At 42.7% G+C, this 19,490-nt stretch overlaps 1 protein-coding gene across 1 annotated transcript; it reads right to left on the bottom strand.

Annotated features, from left to right (window-relative positions):
• Positions 1 to 8,158: 8,158 nt before the first annotated feature.
• On the bottom strand, positions 8,159 to 14,479 carry LOC107099063 (CXXC-type zinc finger protein 5-like). Its single transcript, XM_015397031.1, has 3 exons — positions 14,264 to 14,479; positions 13,107 to 14,153; positions 8,159 to 10,220 (listed from the first exon to the last, which is right to left on the bottom strand). The coding sequence occupies exons 1-3, from the start codon at positions 14,378 to 14,380 to the stop codon at positions 10,173 to 10,175; spliced, it is 1,212 nt and encodes a 403-aa protein (XP_015252517.1). The 5' UTR covers positions 14,381 to 14,479; the 3' UTR covers positions 8,159 to 10,172.
• Between the last annotated feature and the right edge of the window lie 5,011 nt (positions 14,480 to 19,490).

The raw sequence follows: 19,490 nt of genomic DNA, 5'->3' as shown, positions 1-19,490 counted from the left end.
AAATAGGTAGAACACCAAGTTATTGCAAACTTCCCTTACAGATCTGTTTAAAATGTTGATTTAAATGTAGTTGGGGCGGTTATATAGGAGTATTTAAAGAGGTTCAGTTTGGTTTTATTGAATTCTGAATACGGTTGTCACAATACTAAACTTTTTAACTATACCGATACTAAGGAAAATATTCGATACCACAATAAAAAAAAACAAAGACTCAAATTCAACAGAAATATTTTCATTAATAAATAAAATACAATAAATAAATACAATAAGAATAATATTTTGAGGTTGTTTGCTGTGCACAGTATTAAGCAAGCTTGATTAAAAAACCTACAAAATTAAAATGAAGTGTTCCTTCCTTGGCTATGCTTTGCACACATAACAATGACGCTAACCAAACCGGTTAAGAAACAAAAATAATTCTCAGCAGCTGCACCTGTTACAGAAAAAAAAAGTCTGAAACTGAAAAGTGCGTAGAATTATTCAATCACAGTGTTCAGAAAGTGCATTTTCCTCTATTCTGCACTTTAGATGAATGACTGCTTAGGTGCCACTGGTGGTGGCACTATATCGATACGAGTATAAAAACGAGTATTGTATCCGGATACAACGTTTGAGTATCAATACTTTTGACAACCCTAATTCTGAACCTTCTGCCAAAAGGAAATGGCTTGTATTCCTTATAAAGGATGTGGGACGGGTCAGCTCTGCAGCAAAGGTCTTTAGGGAAAAGGATGCCATCCAGGCCTGCAGGTTTCCTTTTTACGCTCATGACTGAAAGGTGACTGGATTTTTAGGTCATCAGCTACTGAACTGGAACAGGGGTCGGTTGCAGTTGACTGCAGAACATTTATAGTGTATAGGTTTGATAATAGTGTATCAAACCTGAGAAAAAAAAATTTTAAAAATTGGAATCTAAGTATCTTTTTTTTTTTTTTTAAAGTGCATTGTAAAACGGCTCAGCTCTGATCGGCATACAGTGGGAACATCAGACCCATCGACCCGTTGATTTACGTGACGCCATTCAGCCTAACATACAGACATCAACACGCTGCAGCAGTCGCATCTGATCTAACAAGCCAAAACAACTGCTTACATTCGATTAATATGGGGCAGCACTGGTGAGAGGGATACAGATGGACAAAAAAACAATACAGCACACTTAGTACGTCTAGGCTTCCTTCCATGTTGCTCTCCATTGTTTACATTCCTGATTTCTCTCTGGACTTTTGATTTTCAATGTCTTGTTGGCCTCAGTGGATTGCACTGGTTTTGGTCCTTTTTCTAGCTGCGATTCATTCACATGCAGTTAAAAAGCCACCCTATTGTTTTCATAAAGAACAGGCCTTTCTCCTTCAACCAAGCCTTACCTGTGATGACCTTTGACCTGTCAGCTTAGCATCAGTTTTCCATTCCTCACCTCATTGAACACTCTGACTTGGACTGGATCAGCTGCTTCTCTGGAGTGTTGCTTGGATCTTTCCTTTTCCTGTTTGCTCCAAATCAGGCATCCTCAAAGTCGGCCCTCGAGGGCCGCTGTCCTGCAGGTTTTCAAGGTTTCCCTGCTTTAGCACAGCTGATTATGATGATTGCAGTTGAGCAAAAGCATGTTAATCAGCTTTCAATTAAAATCAGCTTTGCTGGAGCATGGAAACCTCTAAAACCTGCAGGACAGCGGCCCTCGAGAATCCTGCTCCACATGCTCCAGTTTCTGCTTTTATAGACAATAAACAGTTAATGAACAGATTTCCTGATCATCCTCTAAGTGTTCTAACACCTCTCTGCACATGATTAACATTTTTCTTTAATCACCAGTGAATCGAGAGGTTTATGAGACATTTTATTGTGGCTTTAAACAACACATTCATGTGAAACAATCTAAGCTGCTCTGGGAAGTTTCTGCGTTTCACCAGCAGGTGGAGCAAAGAGAACGCCTCTGTGTTCTTCCTCCTGTGTTTACCTCCTCATCTTCCTCTGGGGAGCAGGAGGAAACTAAGAGGCCTAATGAGCCTCAGGGGATTGGTGGAGACGGAGTCTCTGCTGCAGTAATTAGGCCCATCAGGGGGCCATTAACTGGCTGTTAAACACACAGCCAGGTGGATCAGAACCAAGGCCCGGTTCAGCAGTCAGTGACAGTGGGATGCAGATGGGATCCATTCCAGGAATCTGGGGAACTGGTTTCTCTTATTTAGCAGAACTAAATGAACTCATGGAAGGAAGGTTTTCTCTCTCTGGTAGTTTTATGTTTTACAGACAGAAATGAAGGAATCAGCTCTCTGACCTCATCTGTTGCTTCGTAACGTCTGTCAGCTGGTATGGAGAGGTGGGCTACAGTTCTGTGGTTTAATCCATCCAGAACCACAGCGGATGGAGCCTCGGCCTCATCCACAGCTGAGCCAGCAGGAACAACCAGACAAGACAAGGTCCTGCACCAGTAATGGACCCTGATCCAAAGTTAACTGCATCGCTGAAATTCAAAACATTCCTTGGATGGAGGAATCAGGAGAACAGGGGTCCACAAGCTCTAGAGTCTAATGCTCTTCATCATTCAGTGTTTTGAGGTTCTGATGGTCAGTTTTCCTTCTTTATTCAGCTGCTCATTCTCTCTCAGTCCACTTCTTGGTTTCCTTCATTTAGAGGAATCAGTCAAGTATTAGTTTTAGTTTATTTCTATAGCCCCAATTCACAACACATGTCATCTCAAGGCACTTTACAGAGATAATTCATACAGATTGGTTCAAAGTTTTCTATCTAAGGAAATCTAATCTATGAACAAAGGTGTTGATGGCAGCAGCACAGCTGATATTTCTCTCCAGGATGGAGTCACAGCCAAACAGGAACAGACCAGATGACGCTACTATGAGAAACAGCAGACAGAGCATAAAGTTAGAGATTAAAATAACAAACACTGCAGAGTGGGAGAATAGAGATACAATGAAGAAAATGATGAAAAAAGGGTCCCTATGTCCTCCAGCAGTCTAAGCCTATAGCAGCATAACTATAGAGATAGCTCAGGATAACCTGAGGCACTCTAACTATAAGCTTTATCTAAAAGGAAAGTTATAAGCCTACACAGCAACCTGAAAAGTGTTAAATAATATGGTGTTAGTAGACGTTCTTCAAAGACAGTGTTAATTTAGCTCTTAATAGAGTTATATTATACAAATATAACTCTGAGGTGCCACATGTTAGTAGTTAAAACTGAGTGTTAAAAAATACATAATAAATCTGGAGGTGTTAAAATGGAAAAAATAACTCTTTGTCTATCAACTCTGAACTCATATAGTGGATTTGACACCCAAAGTATACATTTACAGACTCTTCCTCCAATGCTACAGGTACCGAACGAAGCTGAGGAGACTTTACTCACCATTTTGCTGTCATACAGACCTTTTTACCCAGCCTGGTAAATCATTTCTCTCAGATGGTTTAAATTTTCTATTTGCTTTCTAACTCTATGTCGTTTTTTTGAGTCACATTTAACTCTTTTAGGTTTTATTTAACAGCTAAACCATGGCTTTTAAGGAAAAGCACAGTGTTGTATAAAGTACTGAAATCTCTGAGTCAAGTAAAAGTATAAGTACCTCTCCAAAATATGACTTTGGTAAAAGTCCAAGTCACTGACTGAAATGTTACTTGAGTAAAAGTCTTAAAGTATCTGAAATGGCTTGAACTTAAGTATAAGAATTACTGTAAAAATAGATGTACTCAAGTAATGTAGTGAAAAGTATAAGTAAAAAGTAATTGCAGTTTGAATGACATTTTTTTACATTTTGGTAAACTCTGAAGGTTAAATCCACTTAAAATAATCTAAACAACCAAGTGTTGGATAAATTTAGACTGGCTTTGTGAAACAGGCGTATCCTATTGGTGTTGATGAACAAGCCCAGGCAAGACCCGACTTTGTGGTCAGTAGGTGGAGTCAAAACACTTGCGTTTCTCTCGATGATTTTATTTTATTTTTTTTACTTAGTAATTAAACCAAACATTGAAAATGTATCGGAGTAAAAGTATGCAATTAAGTTCGGAAATGTAGTGAAGTAAAAGTGAAAGTTCTCAAAAAAATGTATACTCTTAGAAAGTATGAAGTACGGTACCCCAAAATATACTTAAATACAGTAGTGAAGTATTTTTACTTCGTTACTATACAACACTTAAAAACCTGAAGTCTGACATGTTTAAAGTTTTTCTACTTTAATTTAATGCAACCTAATAAAACTTACTGCAATCAAGTGTTTGATTCGAGGTTGGTCTGGCCTCTTTAAGATCAAGCACCATAGCAGAAAGGTCAGAGAGGAATAAAGCAGGGTCATGTTCTAAAGCAATATCCTAAACTTTAAACATCTTCTGTTGATCCAATGATGTAGAAGGGATAGACCGACTGTAAAAGATGTGGTAGTCCACCTAAACTGGCAGCAAAGAGGGAAGCAGCCAAGAAGTGTGACTGGAGACAACGGCGCACAGCTCAGGAAAGAAGTTTATCATACACCAAAAACTATGTAATGGGAAAAAATCTCCTGTTTGGACTCTGCTTAATAACTGATTGTGAGCTTGTTTTGTTTGTTGCACAGAAGTATTTACTCAAGCAGAACACCTGTTAGATGTGAGTCTTATCTCTGAGCTTTTTTTAAACCAGACTCGTTTAAACTCAAAGCTCATTCAGCATCTTACTGTTTTCTTCTTACAGCTTTTATTGTCATTACACAGCAGTCTTGGGTTAAGGGTCTTGCTCAGGGACCCAGAATGTCAGTAGATGGGAGTGTGGCTTGAAATCAGAACCTCTGGCTTCCAAGGGCAATGTCCTAACCACTAGGCCACACCCCCTGATCAACTTGTTTTGATTAACTGTTTGTGGACACCTTCACAGCTCTCAGACTGTAAGTCTGTTAGAACAAACTTTTCTAGACCAGAACAGGCAGGAACATTGACAGACATTGTATGTTTTCCCTTGCAATGGTTATTAAATGCTGCTTGAATGAAGATCACCAATGTCATTTCTTGATAATACAATCTCAAGACTTTTCTTATAACACTCGCCAAATGGTTGTTCGTGAAAAAGTAGCAGGAGCAGAATCAAACCCATCGTTAAAAATGTCTTGAATCTCACAAGCTGTGTTTGAAAGCTTGTTCTGCACGTGAAAACGTGACTTGAGTGAAACACGGAGGCGGTAGCATCATTCTGTGGTGCTGCTCTTCTTCAGCAAGGTCAGAAAAACTGCTCAGTTTATGGGAAGCTGGATGGAAACAAATCCATGATGGAGGGATGGAGGTTTACCTTCCAGCAGGAAAACCGCCCTATAAACATAGAGAAGTGGGTGGCCCAGTGGTTAGAGCTCACAGAGGTTCTGAGTTCAAGCCCCACTCCCACAGACTGCCACTCTGGGTCCCTGAGCAAGACGCTTAACCCCACACTGCTCCCCAGGTACCACACAATGGCAGCCCGCTCCCCAAGGGGATGGGTTAAATGCAGAGAGTGAATTTCGTTGCTTTGTTCTTGTGACAGTGTAATGACATTTAAAAGATGGAACAAAACAAACAAAAAAAAACATCTAGAAATACAGAAGGATGGGTTAGCGGCCTAGTCAAAGCCCAGACATCAATTTCATTCAGAACCTGCTGACAGAACTGAGAAATAACTAGAAATGTCTTCTGTCAAAATGTCTTCTGGAGCGTTACATCTGGTGCAGACATGATGACACTATCTGGTAGAACCTCTGAGGTAGAAACAGTGTGTTTTAGGCTGTTATGTAGAAACCCTGAGGTATAAAACCATAGAGGTAGAACCTCTAGATGTCAATCATTGAGGCAGACTCCTCAAGGAGCTGAGCTTTTTCAAACATGCTCCATAATTATCTGATGTTTAGAAGAAAACATTTTTTCTCCATAGCTTTGCTTCGCTGTGTAATCCTGACAGATTAAATCCTGGTAATCTACGGCATCTTGTAACTCTTCAAAATGACGGAAAGTGTTAATATTTGTTTATAATCCAGCAGTTTGTGGTTCTGTTCGGATCCAGGATGATCCACCATCCTCTAATCTAAAAACCCAACCCTTACGTCAGCCAGGATGGTTCTAGGAGGACAGCCCCCGCCCCTCTCCTCCTCAGGCCACGCCCACATTCTAGAACACTGGTGGTGGGCCCATTGTTAGCGCAGTTGCCTGGCAACACGGCGCACCGTCGTCAGGGACAACCAGGCTCTGTCTTTCTTTCTTTCTCTGTCAGATAGCAACACCATTACAGAGATGACAAGCCCACGCTCACACACACACACACACACACACCGAGCTTCCATCTTGTGGCAGGAAAATTTCACACAAACAGGAAAACATATTGTTCATTTTCATGCCTGCCGCCTCCTCCTGCTCACACACATCATTACTCACTGCGACGCATGATGCAATCATCAGACATCCCTTCAACCCGTGTGTGTGTGTGTTAAATGCTTTATTATAATTCAGCACATGAAGAGGTCACAGAGACGGATTACATGAGGAGAGCACGGAGAAAGGCTCTCTCCTCCTTCCTCCTCCAGCCTGGGAGGAAGAGGATGTTTGGGTTCAGCTCCCACAAAGAGCCGGGGAGCGTTTTCCCCATGAAAGATAAACAAATATCTGTAAACATTTCCAGCACATCGTCAGGTGCAGAAACTCCAGCAGAGCTGCGGGAAGAGAAGATGGGATTGAGAAACGTTCTGCAGAGAATGGAGCTTCTCTGCCCGGCTGGTGGCGAAGATGTTATTGTGCGTAATCTGAGATGATTCAACAAAGAGGCCACATGAGCCTTTGTTCGTGCCGTTTTACCTCCATCTTACTCTAAACATCTGCGTGGTTTTGAAACCCTGAGATAGAGCCTAATGGTGGGAGTTATTAGAGCTTTATTAGCTTCGTCTTGTTGCAGTGAAATTTAGTGGTATGTTTTGTTTTGTGAAGAGCATCAAATTTAGCAAACGTCAGGGAAGTTCACACAAATGAGTAAAATATAGGGGAAAAAAGCAGGTCCCAATAGGAATTACAATGAGCCAGAATGAGATGATGCTACTGGAGGAGATACACCAGGCATCCCCAAAGTCGGTCCTCGAGGGCCGCTGTCCTGCAGGTTTTAGAGGTTTCCTTCCTCCAGCACAGCTGGTTTTAACTGAAAGCTGATTAACAGGCTTTTACTAAACTGCAATCATCATAATCAGCTGTGCTAAAGCAGGGAATCCTCGAAAACCTGAGGGAAGTTGGTTAGAGAGGGAAAATCAGGCATTTTTTAAAAAGGTTGAGTTCCTAAACGGAAATAATGCGACCCAGACTGCATTACAAATGGATTTCCTTTTTCTTTTTAAACCAACAGGTGTGCGGGAGGAGGCTTTAGTGCCATGTTTACTCAAAAATATGTCCAGGTTGGGTTGCTCAGTGCTGCAGTGGGTAGCAAGAAGGCTTTAGGTTAGATTCTCGGCCCAGGGTCTTTCTGCATGGAGTTTCCATGTTCTCCCTGAGCATGCGTGGGTTCTCTCCGGGTACTCCGGCTTGCCCCTCAGTCCAAAACATGACTGTTAGGTAAATTGGCTAATCTAGATTCTAAATTGTGTGCGTGAATGGTTGGTTGTCTCTGTGTTGCCCTGGCGACCTGTCCAGGGTGTACCCCGTCTCTCACCCATAGACTACCGGAGATATGCACCAGCACCCCTCGTGATCGTAGATGGTCGTGATGGAAAATGGATGGATATTCAGGTTTGCAAAAAGACATTTTATTGTTTTGCTTTTGGGTCCATATTCAATACCAGACCCTTAGCTGAATGTTTACTGAAAATATTTGGAGAACCGATTTGATTATTCCACCAAACGTTTAACTTTTCAAGATAAAATTTTAATGAGAATGTCTTAGTGTGTACAAGGTATCACTGAGCATGTCCTCAGCTGACAAACAGGAAATGACACAGTTGCAGTGTGGAATGTTCTGATCTCTTCCAGCTCGGTTCCGTTGGGTCTCGGAGTTCTGCTCAGGGGATCCAACGGATCCCTGAGAAATTCCCGCGCTGCGCTGGAAGTACAGCTCTTTGTTTCTTTTACCACTTGGTTCACTGTGCTCTGATACAGGAATATGGGGACTGGTTCTGAACTCTCTCTGAGATCCAGGGTTTAACTGATGGTTTGATACCAAAAAAAAATCATTTTCTCATTTTGGGGTTAACCAGAGATGGTAAGACTCGGAAAGCTTCAATTAAATTACCAAGAATCCAGTAAAACTGTTTTTCCCACTTCACTTCTGGCTTTATAAAACCTCATAAACCTCCCGTCAAAATCCAGCAAACCCAATGAACTCCTTAAACTCTTTCATTTGCCAGATTAATGACCGGCTTCACTTGAACTCAATGAACTCTGGAGCCCCAAGAGAGTTAAGAAGCAGCTCTTATTGTACCAGCAGAAACACCATCCGGTAAGAGTCAATCAAGGTGCCTGTAAAGTTCTGGAGGAGGTAGACAGAAGAGACAGATAACAGTGATGTGGTTGCTGTAGTCCTACTGTAGGGAACTTGTCCATATTAACAGTCTTGGATCACTTCCTACTGAGGTCAGTTTGTGAATCCTCTTGGAGGTTAGCTTGTCAGCCAGTTTTGGTCAAACTGAAGAAGTCTCTGTGGCTGAGTCCTGAATCATCCTGGGTTTTGCTACAATGGGATTAGTGGTTTTGCTGGGAAGATGAGGAGGAAGAGGAGGAAGGCAGTTGTCTGATGAATGGAACAAAATATGTTTAGAAAGTTCTTTCTTTATTAACCTGAAGTAGAGTTTTATTGGCCACTACCCAGTTCGACCAGTCAAAGCCTTAAGCCATGTTCACGCTAACCGCGGACAAGGCGCAGGAAGCAATATGGATGTTATCTTTATGTAAAGCTGTAATCAGGAGCAAATTAATTCATGTTGCATTAACCAATTACTTGCTGAAATGGTTTTGAGATGTGGGTGAAGGAGTGCAGTGAAGATGATGGGATTTCTTTATATCTTTGTGAATTGATGGTGGGACAGGTGAAATGCAGACCTACCAACAGCAGGTGAACAACGTAAAGAAATGGCATTTTTTTTCTACGTTGGGTATGAAGACGGCTTTAGACAGCTACAGCTTTAAATATAAACCAGAATGATTTGCTCGAATAGGATGAAGACCTTAGAAAACCTTTATCCTCCCTTTGACACAACGAACCGAACAACATTTTAAAGTCTACCCTACTTCCTTCGGAAGCCTGTAGCTTCCTATACTTGTCAGTTCATCAGTAGGAATGTACTCTCTACTTTACCTAAAGCATTTGTTCCCCTGAGTGTTTTTTTTTTGTTCTTAGTTATGATCCAAAACCTTAAACAAAAACTACCGTAATACTTTGAAATCCTTCAGCAGTAAGCAATGCTGTGGCACATTAAGGATTGGCGCTTTACCCGCCCTGAACTTAAGACTTCAGGGCTAACAAGATAATACTGACCAGGTTAATGGGTTTACAAGCTTAAAGGTTCACTCAGGGAACCCTGTAATCTGGATCCAAATGCGACCTGCGTTTGCTCTGATGTTCTGTCCCATCATGAACGACAGCTATTCATTGTGAAAACTGGACTTGAGCAGAAATTCATGGACTTCCAGAGAGTAACTCTACCCCGGGAGTTATTTTAGGGGCTGATTCTGCCTTTAGGTGAATGGATGGTTGTAGGTAAAGTTGAACTGACCCGTATTAACACATCTGGCTAAGATTACAAAGATGGATCAAACCAATGTGGCAAATCAGACATCAAGATATAAAAGAAGGTACAAAGACATCTCTCTGGTTTTGACCCAAATCTTGGATCGCACAAAATCAGGAAAAGTTCATTCAACCGCAGAGATAAAGTAACAGTACAGAACATTTATCAGTTGAATACAAGAACCGTTGCAGATGTGTCAGATGACTTAATGGTTTGAATTAACCTGCTTTAGTTGAGCTACTTGAGATGCTAACTTATTTACCAATGGAGGGTGAGTTTAAGGGATCCAACTGCCTCTCCCTCCTCCCCCTCCTCTGCCTCCATCCAGTCGAAACAGGATTTCTGGGCAATCCCGCACACGACAAAGTTCGTGCTGCGGTTCAGTCCGAGACGACGCAGTCCTTCCTCTGAATTTCATTCAGTCCAGGTCTGTCTGCGTTGGTAAATCCACCGGTGAAGGAAAGGCTAGAAGAACCAGCGGAACGCCTCGCCGGCTGGGACGGAGGGCGGCCGCTGAGGAGAAAACAAAGAAGAAGAGTTGAGGTTTGCACAAACTTTTGCAAGCATCTGACACACTTTAGTTCAGACCATAGTCTATTCCCTTCAAATGACAGAGAGCTTTTTTATTTTTGTAGATTTGCAAGGATGCAAAAACTTGTTCAAGGTTCAACTTTTAACTTTGAACCTGTTTGCCTTTCAGCGTTTTTCTAATAAGTCAAGACCTTCTCTGTGTTTGGCCTTTGGGAAAGGTTCTGACCCAGCTTTAAAGTTTGAGGACTTTTGGACACCTCCTTTTTTATCTTATCCTTTAGCAAACCCAAAGGAATTTGTGGACTCTACAGGACAAAACTCTGAAGAAGTTCTGTCAAAGCTTTAATGTTCAGCACACAAAGTCAAGTTTAGGACCAAGGGAACGTCTGTCAGGTCGACTTCAAAGAAGCGGGAAAAGGATGAGGCAAGAGTGTGAAACCACCTGCCAACGCACACATTCAGGACACACATCCACATGCTAAAACACACATGCATGGTGCTGTCAGTTGCCGTGAGCCTCCACAGGTCCAATTAGTGTGTAATTGAGGAAGATTATGGCTGCTAATTCACTGTCTCCCTAACACACACACTCCTTGTTTTAGTGTGCAGAAGAGGGAATAATTAGAGCTGGTACGTAGACATTCCCACAGGAAGTGTGTGTGTGTGTGTGAGAAAGATATATGGAGTCATCAGTGAGGTCGAAAACTGGTGTCAATGAATTATTGATCGCCGCTACTTCTTACGGCAAAGACGAGCGCTGGCACACACGCCCTGAGGAGGAGGCAGATAACATAAATATTCTCCGTTTCCCGCTCTCTGCAGGCTCTCTTTATCTCTGTGAATCAGTGTAGAGCTGGTGTGTGTGTGTGTCTGAGTGAGTGTGTTGGGCTCAGTGTGTGTGCATTGGCAGCCTGCCAGACCTCAGCATGCTCCGAGCTCTCGCTTTTCACCACCCACCATCTGCACAGCACTCACACACACTCACTCAGCGGGGTGAGCGATGCCTTCCAGCCTCACTGGCAGTCATCTGGGTTAAGTGAGCCAGGACACACACACGCACATCCCAGAGAACCAAACACACACACAGAAACAGGAAGAGAGGCAAAACCGGCTAAATATTCAGCCCTGTCACTGTACGTGTACAAAGACGAGTCATGTTTTGAAAAGTATTGATACCCGTTGAGCTTTTCCTTGCTTTGTCTCATTAAAAACTCAAACTTGAGAGGGTTTTATTGTGTTTTTATGAAAAGGACAGCACATGGCATTGAAAAGTTTTGAAGTGGAAGGAGAGTGATCAGAGATCTGGAAAGTCTAGCCCTCTGGGTATTTCTGTCTCCATGTAGTGGGACCATCTTTCTCTGCACATGGAACTGCAGGCGGTTTGGGCAAAATCATCTTTGGGAAAGTCCTGGATTTAGCTGCATCAGCTTCTGCCTTCATGAAGGAAAAAGAAAGCAACCTGACAGAGTAATGCTGCCACCACCGTGTTTCATTGTGAAGACTGCATGTGAAGATGCGTACACACAAAGGGTGACTAGCTTGTAAGAGTAAAGGGCTGGTTATCCTCCCGCAGCAGTATTTTGCCCAATATTGAAGCGTGGTCTGCGCTATGGTGTTCCGTGCCACAACACCAGATGGACAATCAGGTACTAGCTGTGGGTCTAGATACGCCCGAAGTGGTGAGGGAAATTTTGTGCGACAACAGAGGGATATGAGGGCAAAAGAGAAAGGATATCCAGGTGGAAAAAGGGTCCCAGCGTTCTCGTGCACCTCGCTCTTCTGGCTGGTCCATCTTCACGAGTCGTTTTCCATATTCGCGGTCATACAAACAAAACAAGCCGGTAAGGTACCAAACAGGAACTATGCATAGAGTAGAGCGGATGTAGAATTGACCAATTAGAGGCCTCCTATCTGTGGCACTGTCTGCTGTCACCTACAATTTGGGACCGTGGGGTTAAGGGTCTTGCTCAGGGACCCAGAGTGGCAGTCTGTGGTAGTCGGCCTCGAACTCAGAACCTCAGGATTCCAAGCTCTATGCCCTAACCACTAGGCCACCATTCTCCCTCTAGGTTTTCAGTCTAGGTTGACCTCCATGTTGAGGTTGACCTACAGTTTTGGTCCATCTTCTCTCCATGTTTAAATGATGGATCGAACAGAGCCCTGGGAGATGTTTAAAGCTTTGGATTCAGCTTTGGAACCCAACTCTCCTTTAGACTTCACATCTTCCGCATTGACCCAACTGTTGGGTTCCTTAGTTGTGTTTTATCAAAAGTTTCCTTCCTCTTCACATAATACCCATCTTTGAGTAATGGCACATTCACACTGGAGTCAAATGACACAACCAGATCAAGTGATTTACATTGTATTCTGATGCAGAGTCGCATTCAGAAGCAAAGCCATGCAAAGAAAACATTTTAACGATGCAAATGGCAAGATTAGGGCAAACATAGCAAAGTGAGTTACTCCAATGCCGGTTACAGCCCTCCACCTCTGCCTGACCTCTTGCACTAGACTCTCACTGTTCTCAGTGAGCTCCAAACCGTCTCTTTGCCTTACTTCTTTGCACAGGTGTTCTGCCACGAAAATTGGATAAAAGTTTTGGGTCTTGGTCAGAGAGAGGTAATGCAAGAGGTTACTCTGGTCTAGCCATAGATTGCTGGAGAAATGTCAAGCAAGCAACAACATTCAAATTATGTGAAACTTTTGTTCCGTTCGAGTTTGGTATGAAAGCACCACAGGTTTGTCATATTTCATCCCATTAGAACCCACTCAAGATTAATGAGACAAAACAAGAGGCAGTTTGAGTCCTGAAAAGATTTTTGGTACTGCATGGTAAGTGTTTTTCTGTGTGTGTACCAACAGGCTCACCTCTAGGACCCCACCTCCTCCTCCCGGCTTCTTCTTTAGCTCCTCGCACTTTCTGAACTTGCAGATCTGGTGCCCCGTCTTCCTGTTGCGACAGGACGAGCAGACGCCGCAGTTGATCAGCCGTCTGCACGGCCCGCAGACGCCACAGCGCTTCCGCTTCCTCTTGGCCACAGTCCCTGATGACGATGAAGATGACGAAGAGAGGGAGACGCCCCCTGCTGTCACCCCTGACGACGAGGGGGAGGAAGAGGAGGGGCAGGGGGAGGAGTTGGTATGCTGTTGGCAGTCTGTTAGCGCTCTCTGGCCGCTTGTCATCTGGAAAGCGCTGCTGGCGTCTGAAATCCCTCCACCTGCGGATCCCATTGCCATGACAATGACCCCAGGGGGTAAACCAAGCCCCCCCAGAAAGCCACCACTCATAACTCCTCCCCCATTGCAGTTGCTGCCCTCTGATAGGCCCATCATGTCCGGGTGGGCGTGCCCCTGCTTGTTCATGACACCACACTCTGCTCCACCACTGTAACCGGAGAGAAAGTTCCCATTGCTAGGCGGTATGGCGTGATGATGCGCTGTTCCTTGGCTAACAGGAAGTGATGCAGTGTGTCCATGTTTTTCAGCTCCGCCCCCTTCACTTCCACCACCACCACCCCCTCCCCCACCAGGACCCCCGCTGCTCTGGTGCATGCTGCTGCTGTGGGCGTGCGAAGAGGTCATGTGACCGGGAGTCGCCGAGGGGTGGTGGTGAGGATGCGTTGGCGCCGTGGCAACAGGTTTGGGTCTGCCCCAGAACATGGCTGCTGGGTGGTTCATGTTCATGTTCATGTTGTCATGACATCCCCAGGGGGCCGTCGCCATGGCGCCCAGCCTGGCAGCGGTAGGGGGGAAGATGGGAGCAGCGGCCGCCAGACGGGCTGCCAGCTTGGCCGATTGGGGAAAGTTTGTTACGTTCATGTTCATGTTGACATTGGTCTTGTAGAAGGTGGCTATAGATGAGCGGTACCGGTCCATCTCTGTGGTGTAGTCCAGCATTGGTGCCAGACCAGACACCTGCAACAAAGGTCATTTTTCGTTACACCATACGACTTTACAAACCAACCACTATCGCTTCAACACTGCGGTTCATTGGAAGGAATCAAAACGTGAAAAAACTGCCTCACCTGGCTTTGACCGCCATAACCATGGTGATTTGGGTGATGGTGAGAAGGGGCTGAGCTTCTTTGCAGCATTGAGGAGAGGTCACTCTCCACACAAACGCCGCTAGTCATTCCCGACATGACCACACACACACACACATATATACACGTTTGTTCAGCTGGCGGTTAGCTCTGAGAGGTTAGCACGCTTTGATCTGTGAATAAAATAAAATAAAAAAAGTGTTTTTAGGAAATACATCAGAATTTGTTTTGTTATTTCTACCTACAACCCTGGTCTAATCTTTCAGCCCATCTAAGATTGTAAAAAACAAATCTACACATCAGTTCTTTTAACTGATGCTAAGAGGTTCCTCAATCTGACGTGTGCAACTCCATCCTTTGTATTAGTAATTAGCAGAGATGAGCGAGGATGCAGCTTACTTAGGCTGTTACCTTTCTTCCACAGTACTCTAGGGCTGCTCTCACAAAGGAAGCGGAGGACTCTACGCATTGCTGTAAAATCATTATAGTGTAAATGTTGTTCAGCAGCAGAGAGGGGCTGCAGAGCGACGAGCTGAGCAATGCATTAGACAAAGAACAGCATGCAAGTTTAAATAATTCCTTCCTCTTCAAAAGTAAAAACAGTTTCGTCTCGGGTTCGGTTGTGAGTGATGTCATCTGGGTGTCTTAAATCAGAGACGATCTAAAACGTGCCCAGACACACAAAGACAGAAGAGAAAGAGACTTGTTACAATAAAGAGATATTAATCAGGATAGCTGAGATCAGGAAGGAATGTCTGCGCACACACATATTAGTGTATGAGGTTTTGAATAGGAATTTATTGAATGTATAACATTTTCCTCATAGCTGAGGAGTGGACCATTTAACAGCCTTAGATCCATGACTACAACTCATGCATTAATCTGAATTTGTTAGCATGTCTTAGTTTGAAGACAGAAACATGGGAGAAGAAATGTTGGAACCATTTGGTGCTGGCACAATGATGATGAGACCACCTAGTACACCTAGTGTTTAAGAAATAAATTAAAATGGTTCTAGGTACTTCTAGGTACCAGGTAACTTTATAAAATCAGTTCAAATGTGAATGGTACCTATAACTACTCTAAAGTAAATTTTAAAAATTGTCTTAAAGTGTTTTATCAAGCAAAGACATTGCAAAACGTACACACACAATCTTTTATTCCAGCCATTAACAACACACAAAAGGACAAGATGCAATGCAACAGTGCTTCCAACAGTAACAATCTGCAGCCTCTTGTCTTAATGCAACAAACAGTCCCTTCCAATGGTAGAAATACTTGCTTTTTAACCAATCAAAATTGTAAAGTGGAAGAAGCGGAGAAGGTGCAACATCAGGGACATAATGTTGAGTTCCATTTGTAGTTTGAATTTACGATCACTGAGTAATTGCATCAACAGTTTCAGGAAACAGGCTTAGATCGGAGGCAACTTTAGTTAGGGAACTCATTCCACAGAAATGACATGACCAAAAAAAAAAAATCAGCTTCAAAACTACAGATTGCTTAAGTGTGAGCTGATGGAATTAGTAAAGGATCCTGAAAAAGTGTGAAAACATCCTCAGAAAATTTCAGAAAAAGTCTGCTTTCCTCTGATTTAAGTCTCTTTTGTTGTTGCCATTACCTAGATGACTGAGAATTTAAATAGGCGTGTATCACTGTTAAATGCAACATTTAACAATAGTTAAATGTTTTTGCCTTCAACTTTAAATTGTTTTTATCATGTCTTTGTTACTGCATTCAGCATTGTTCTTTTGCCATTGTGGTGGATGTAATAAAGGCTGTAATGGTCATATGCTCTACAGACAATGAAGAATGTGAGAGTCCACAAGCAGTAAATTAAAGCGCTTTCCCCTCTGAGATTAGGTCATTCCAACTTCCCAATTCAGAGATAATGTGGACCCAACATACTAGGCCTTTCAAATTGGTTGGTTTACACAACACGGGTTGGATGGGCAGGTGTTTGTTTGTCAGCAGTGAGGTGCTAACGATAGCCTTGTTAGTTAGAAGAAAAAAGCAACAGGGAGGAAGAAGCTGTGGGTAGTCAAAACCTCGGGACCACAGAACAGTTTGAAAAGTTCGGGCTTGTCAAAAAGCTTAGCCTCCATCGAATCCAGAAACACGCAATATTAGCTTTTCCTTCATTCAGTCTCCTTTTTTAGGCCTTTGACAGGATGGCCTGGTTTCTTTTGTAAACGCATACATTTGTCCCTGTGCACCAAGGTCAAAGTTGACCTTTGTTGAACTTTGAATGTAGAAAGCTTGCAAAGTCACAAAGGGATGCTCTGTGCAGAGCAAAGAGCAAGCACAGCGACAAATCACTTTTGACCAGTCTGAAAGACCCAGAAGCCTAGGAATCATTGTTACTTTCTTGCACACTTCTATCTGCTACTTATCCCCTCTTTGCAAATGTAGCTTTAGCTATCGAGCTTGGAAAACATTGGACAAGCAGAACAGACATCTGATGGGATCTGTCCCATTATTTTGCTTGTTCAGTTGAGGTTTCTGAGCTAGCACCCACCCATATAAGGGCCAATATCATGAAAAATATATGCTTTGTTGAGCTTTTACAGTAGTAGCCATTCAAAATTTCCCCATTTTATTTGATGGGCCCTTGGCTGGTTCTTGGCTGGTCCCAAACAATTCCTTTTTAAAAATCAATATTTGTACTAAAATATTCTTTCTGCCAGGATTTTTGAACATTAAGATCAAAACAGAAGCGTCATTTCCTGGTCATACCCTTTAATTCTTGGAATGAACAGAACCAGAGTAAGAAAATATGCAAGAGGGGGTCACTCCAGTGGCTGGAAGTTGGAGGGGATTTCGCTGGGAGTTGGAGGAAAGTTGGCTGCTTTTGCCTGGCTGCTACTGTATCTATTTCTTAACGCTATTCTTTTGTCCAAACAAAGCACCAAGTATGGTATTTTACTTGGTTCATGTTTCTCCTATTAATGCTTGTGAAGTCTGCTCTTTTTGCATCAGCACTTCCCTGGCACTTCCCTGTTTGCCCAGTAACCAAAATACCAACATTCTCCAATCAGCAAGCATTAATGCGAGGCAGAGTGTGCACACAATTGCTTAAAGTTGAGTTGAAGTGGCTCTTTCGGGAGCTAATCTGCACAGTGACAACAATTGTTCTCTTTGACGGTAATGTCTAAATCGCAAAGATGCCTTTTTGGCTGCAAGAGGTGACAGATTTTGTTCAGCCTTCCTAAAAAGAGCGTAATGGCCAAAAGAGGTGTGATACCATATTGGAGTAAGTCTAGGGTCGTTTTTCTCAATCGTGGTCCTCAGGTGCCCCTGCATGGAGTGTTTAAGGTGTCTACTTGGCTACACTGGATGGCTGCCGAGGAGGTCAAGCAAAGCATGTAATGAAGAGGTCCCTGTGGACCAGGCTTAAAAACTACTGCTCCAGAAAGAGGTCATAAAAATGAGCATCACCCACACCAACAGAGCCAGAGTCCCCATGTGGGCAAGTGTCTTTCTTCTGGTTTGGAAAAAATAGAACCAGAAATCTGTTATTACTCCATGGTGTCAAAGGCGATATTTTGTGAATTATATACCTAGGGTTTACTTTCGAAGGCTTAATTATATGATATAGGACCCTTTTGGCACTATAAGCAACGCCTGATGGGAGTATGATAGGAACACCATTTTGGTGCACCATTACGCATGGGGAGTGGCGGCCAAGTGGTTATGGTATAAAGCTTGGAATTCTGAGGTTCTGAGTTCGTGCCCCACTTCCACAGACTGCCACTCTGAGTGTCTGAGCAAGACCCTTAACCCACACTGCTCCCCGGGCGCCACACAATGGCAGCCCACTGCTCCCCGAGGTATTGAGTTGAATGCAGTTGTTATTTAAAGTAGTTAGATGTTGGATTTATTAGGAATTACTCACAAACATCAGCAATAAGGTTCTTTTTGCCCCAAATATATTAAAGAAAGCAACTATTGCCTTGAATACCAAGTATTCAAGAACATCCTACCATCGTCATCTGTCCTCTGAATACTGAACCATGTTCCAATGACTGACATTGGACACTGTACAAGCTAACTGTCTCATGCCAGTGCCATTTGGTCCAAAGCATAGATGGTTGCCTTCAAAGCTTTTCTACACCACTATGATTGGACTCCTAGGAGTTTCTGTCCAATCCTGAACAGCAACAAACCTCCAGGGTATAACACCACGTTTAGTTTAAGGAATAATACTGAGAACCTGGCAGTACAGCTCTGTTTGAATGATATCCTCATTCATGTTTTACCAATCTTCAGGGAAAACTCCTGTACTCTGTGTTTATCAGGACAGTTCCTGTCCATTTAGTATATACTTACTACCTTGGTAAGGTTTAGATTCTCCCGTGTCCGGACAGTTGACCTTATCATTGATCTACCAAAGAGAACATGTTGAATTAGCAAAGAAATCAACTCCAGCTCAAAGTCTACTGAATCTTAAAAAGTAATACCACACCGGGCAACTTTTCTAATTAAGCCTCAATGTTCTATCTCTTTTATTATAATCTTAATCTCTCCTTACATCCAGATTAAAAGATTGCAAAATCTAAATGAGATATGGAAAATCAGTCAGATAGAATCAAAGACTTTCTTTATTAGTTTGAAGAGACGCAGATTTCAGACAACCCATTTCATTCAAAATGAGGTAAGCATAAACTTTTCTAAATAAAAACTGTTCAAAATAAAAAAAAATGTTCAGATGTGGATACTTTAAAAAATGCTTCAGAGAAGCAGTTGTTTCAGTCCATTTCCATTTAAGAAGTCAACTCTGTTACCTAGTTGTCTTTTTTTTTTATATTGTTTGGGAGTTTTTAAGTCAAATCTGTCCCCTAAAGTAATATTTTACTCCAGAAGATGCAGATTTAATCATAGTTGTGGTTCTAACTGTGAGCTTAGTTACCTCAAAATCAACAAAACTATTTTATCAGATTGTTTAGTTTGAGTCTGAAAAGCATCAACATTCCAGTGAGAGACATCTCAGGAATTTTGGAAATGTGTGGTCCAGCCAGAGCGTTCCAAAAACTGCACTGCCATGCCTTGCTTTACTAATTAACTACACTAGAGGGGTTTATAAAATCAAGATCAACTTTTCTAGGTCTGGTTAGTCTGGAGTTGCCCAAATGAATCCCTTAACCATATTTTCTGTCACATGAAGGCGTTTACATTTTTATATCTTCTCGCTATTCATCCTGTTTTGTTG

The sequence above is a fragment of the Cyprinodon variegatus genome, unplaced genomic scaffold (assembly GCF_000732505.1).
Source record: "Cyprinodon variegatus isolate N-32 unplaced genomic scaffold, C_variegatus-1.0 Scaffold835, whole genome shotgun sequence".
NCBI lineage: Eukaryota > Metazoa > Chordata > Actinopteri > Cyprinodontiformes > Cyprinodontidae > Cyprinodon > Cyprinodon variegatus.
Note: the sequence above shows the minus strand (reverse complement) of the source record. Positions and strands in the feature narration are given on the sequence as shown.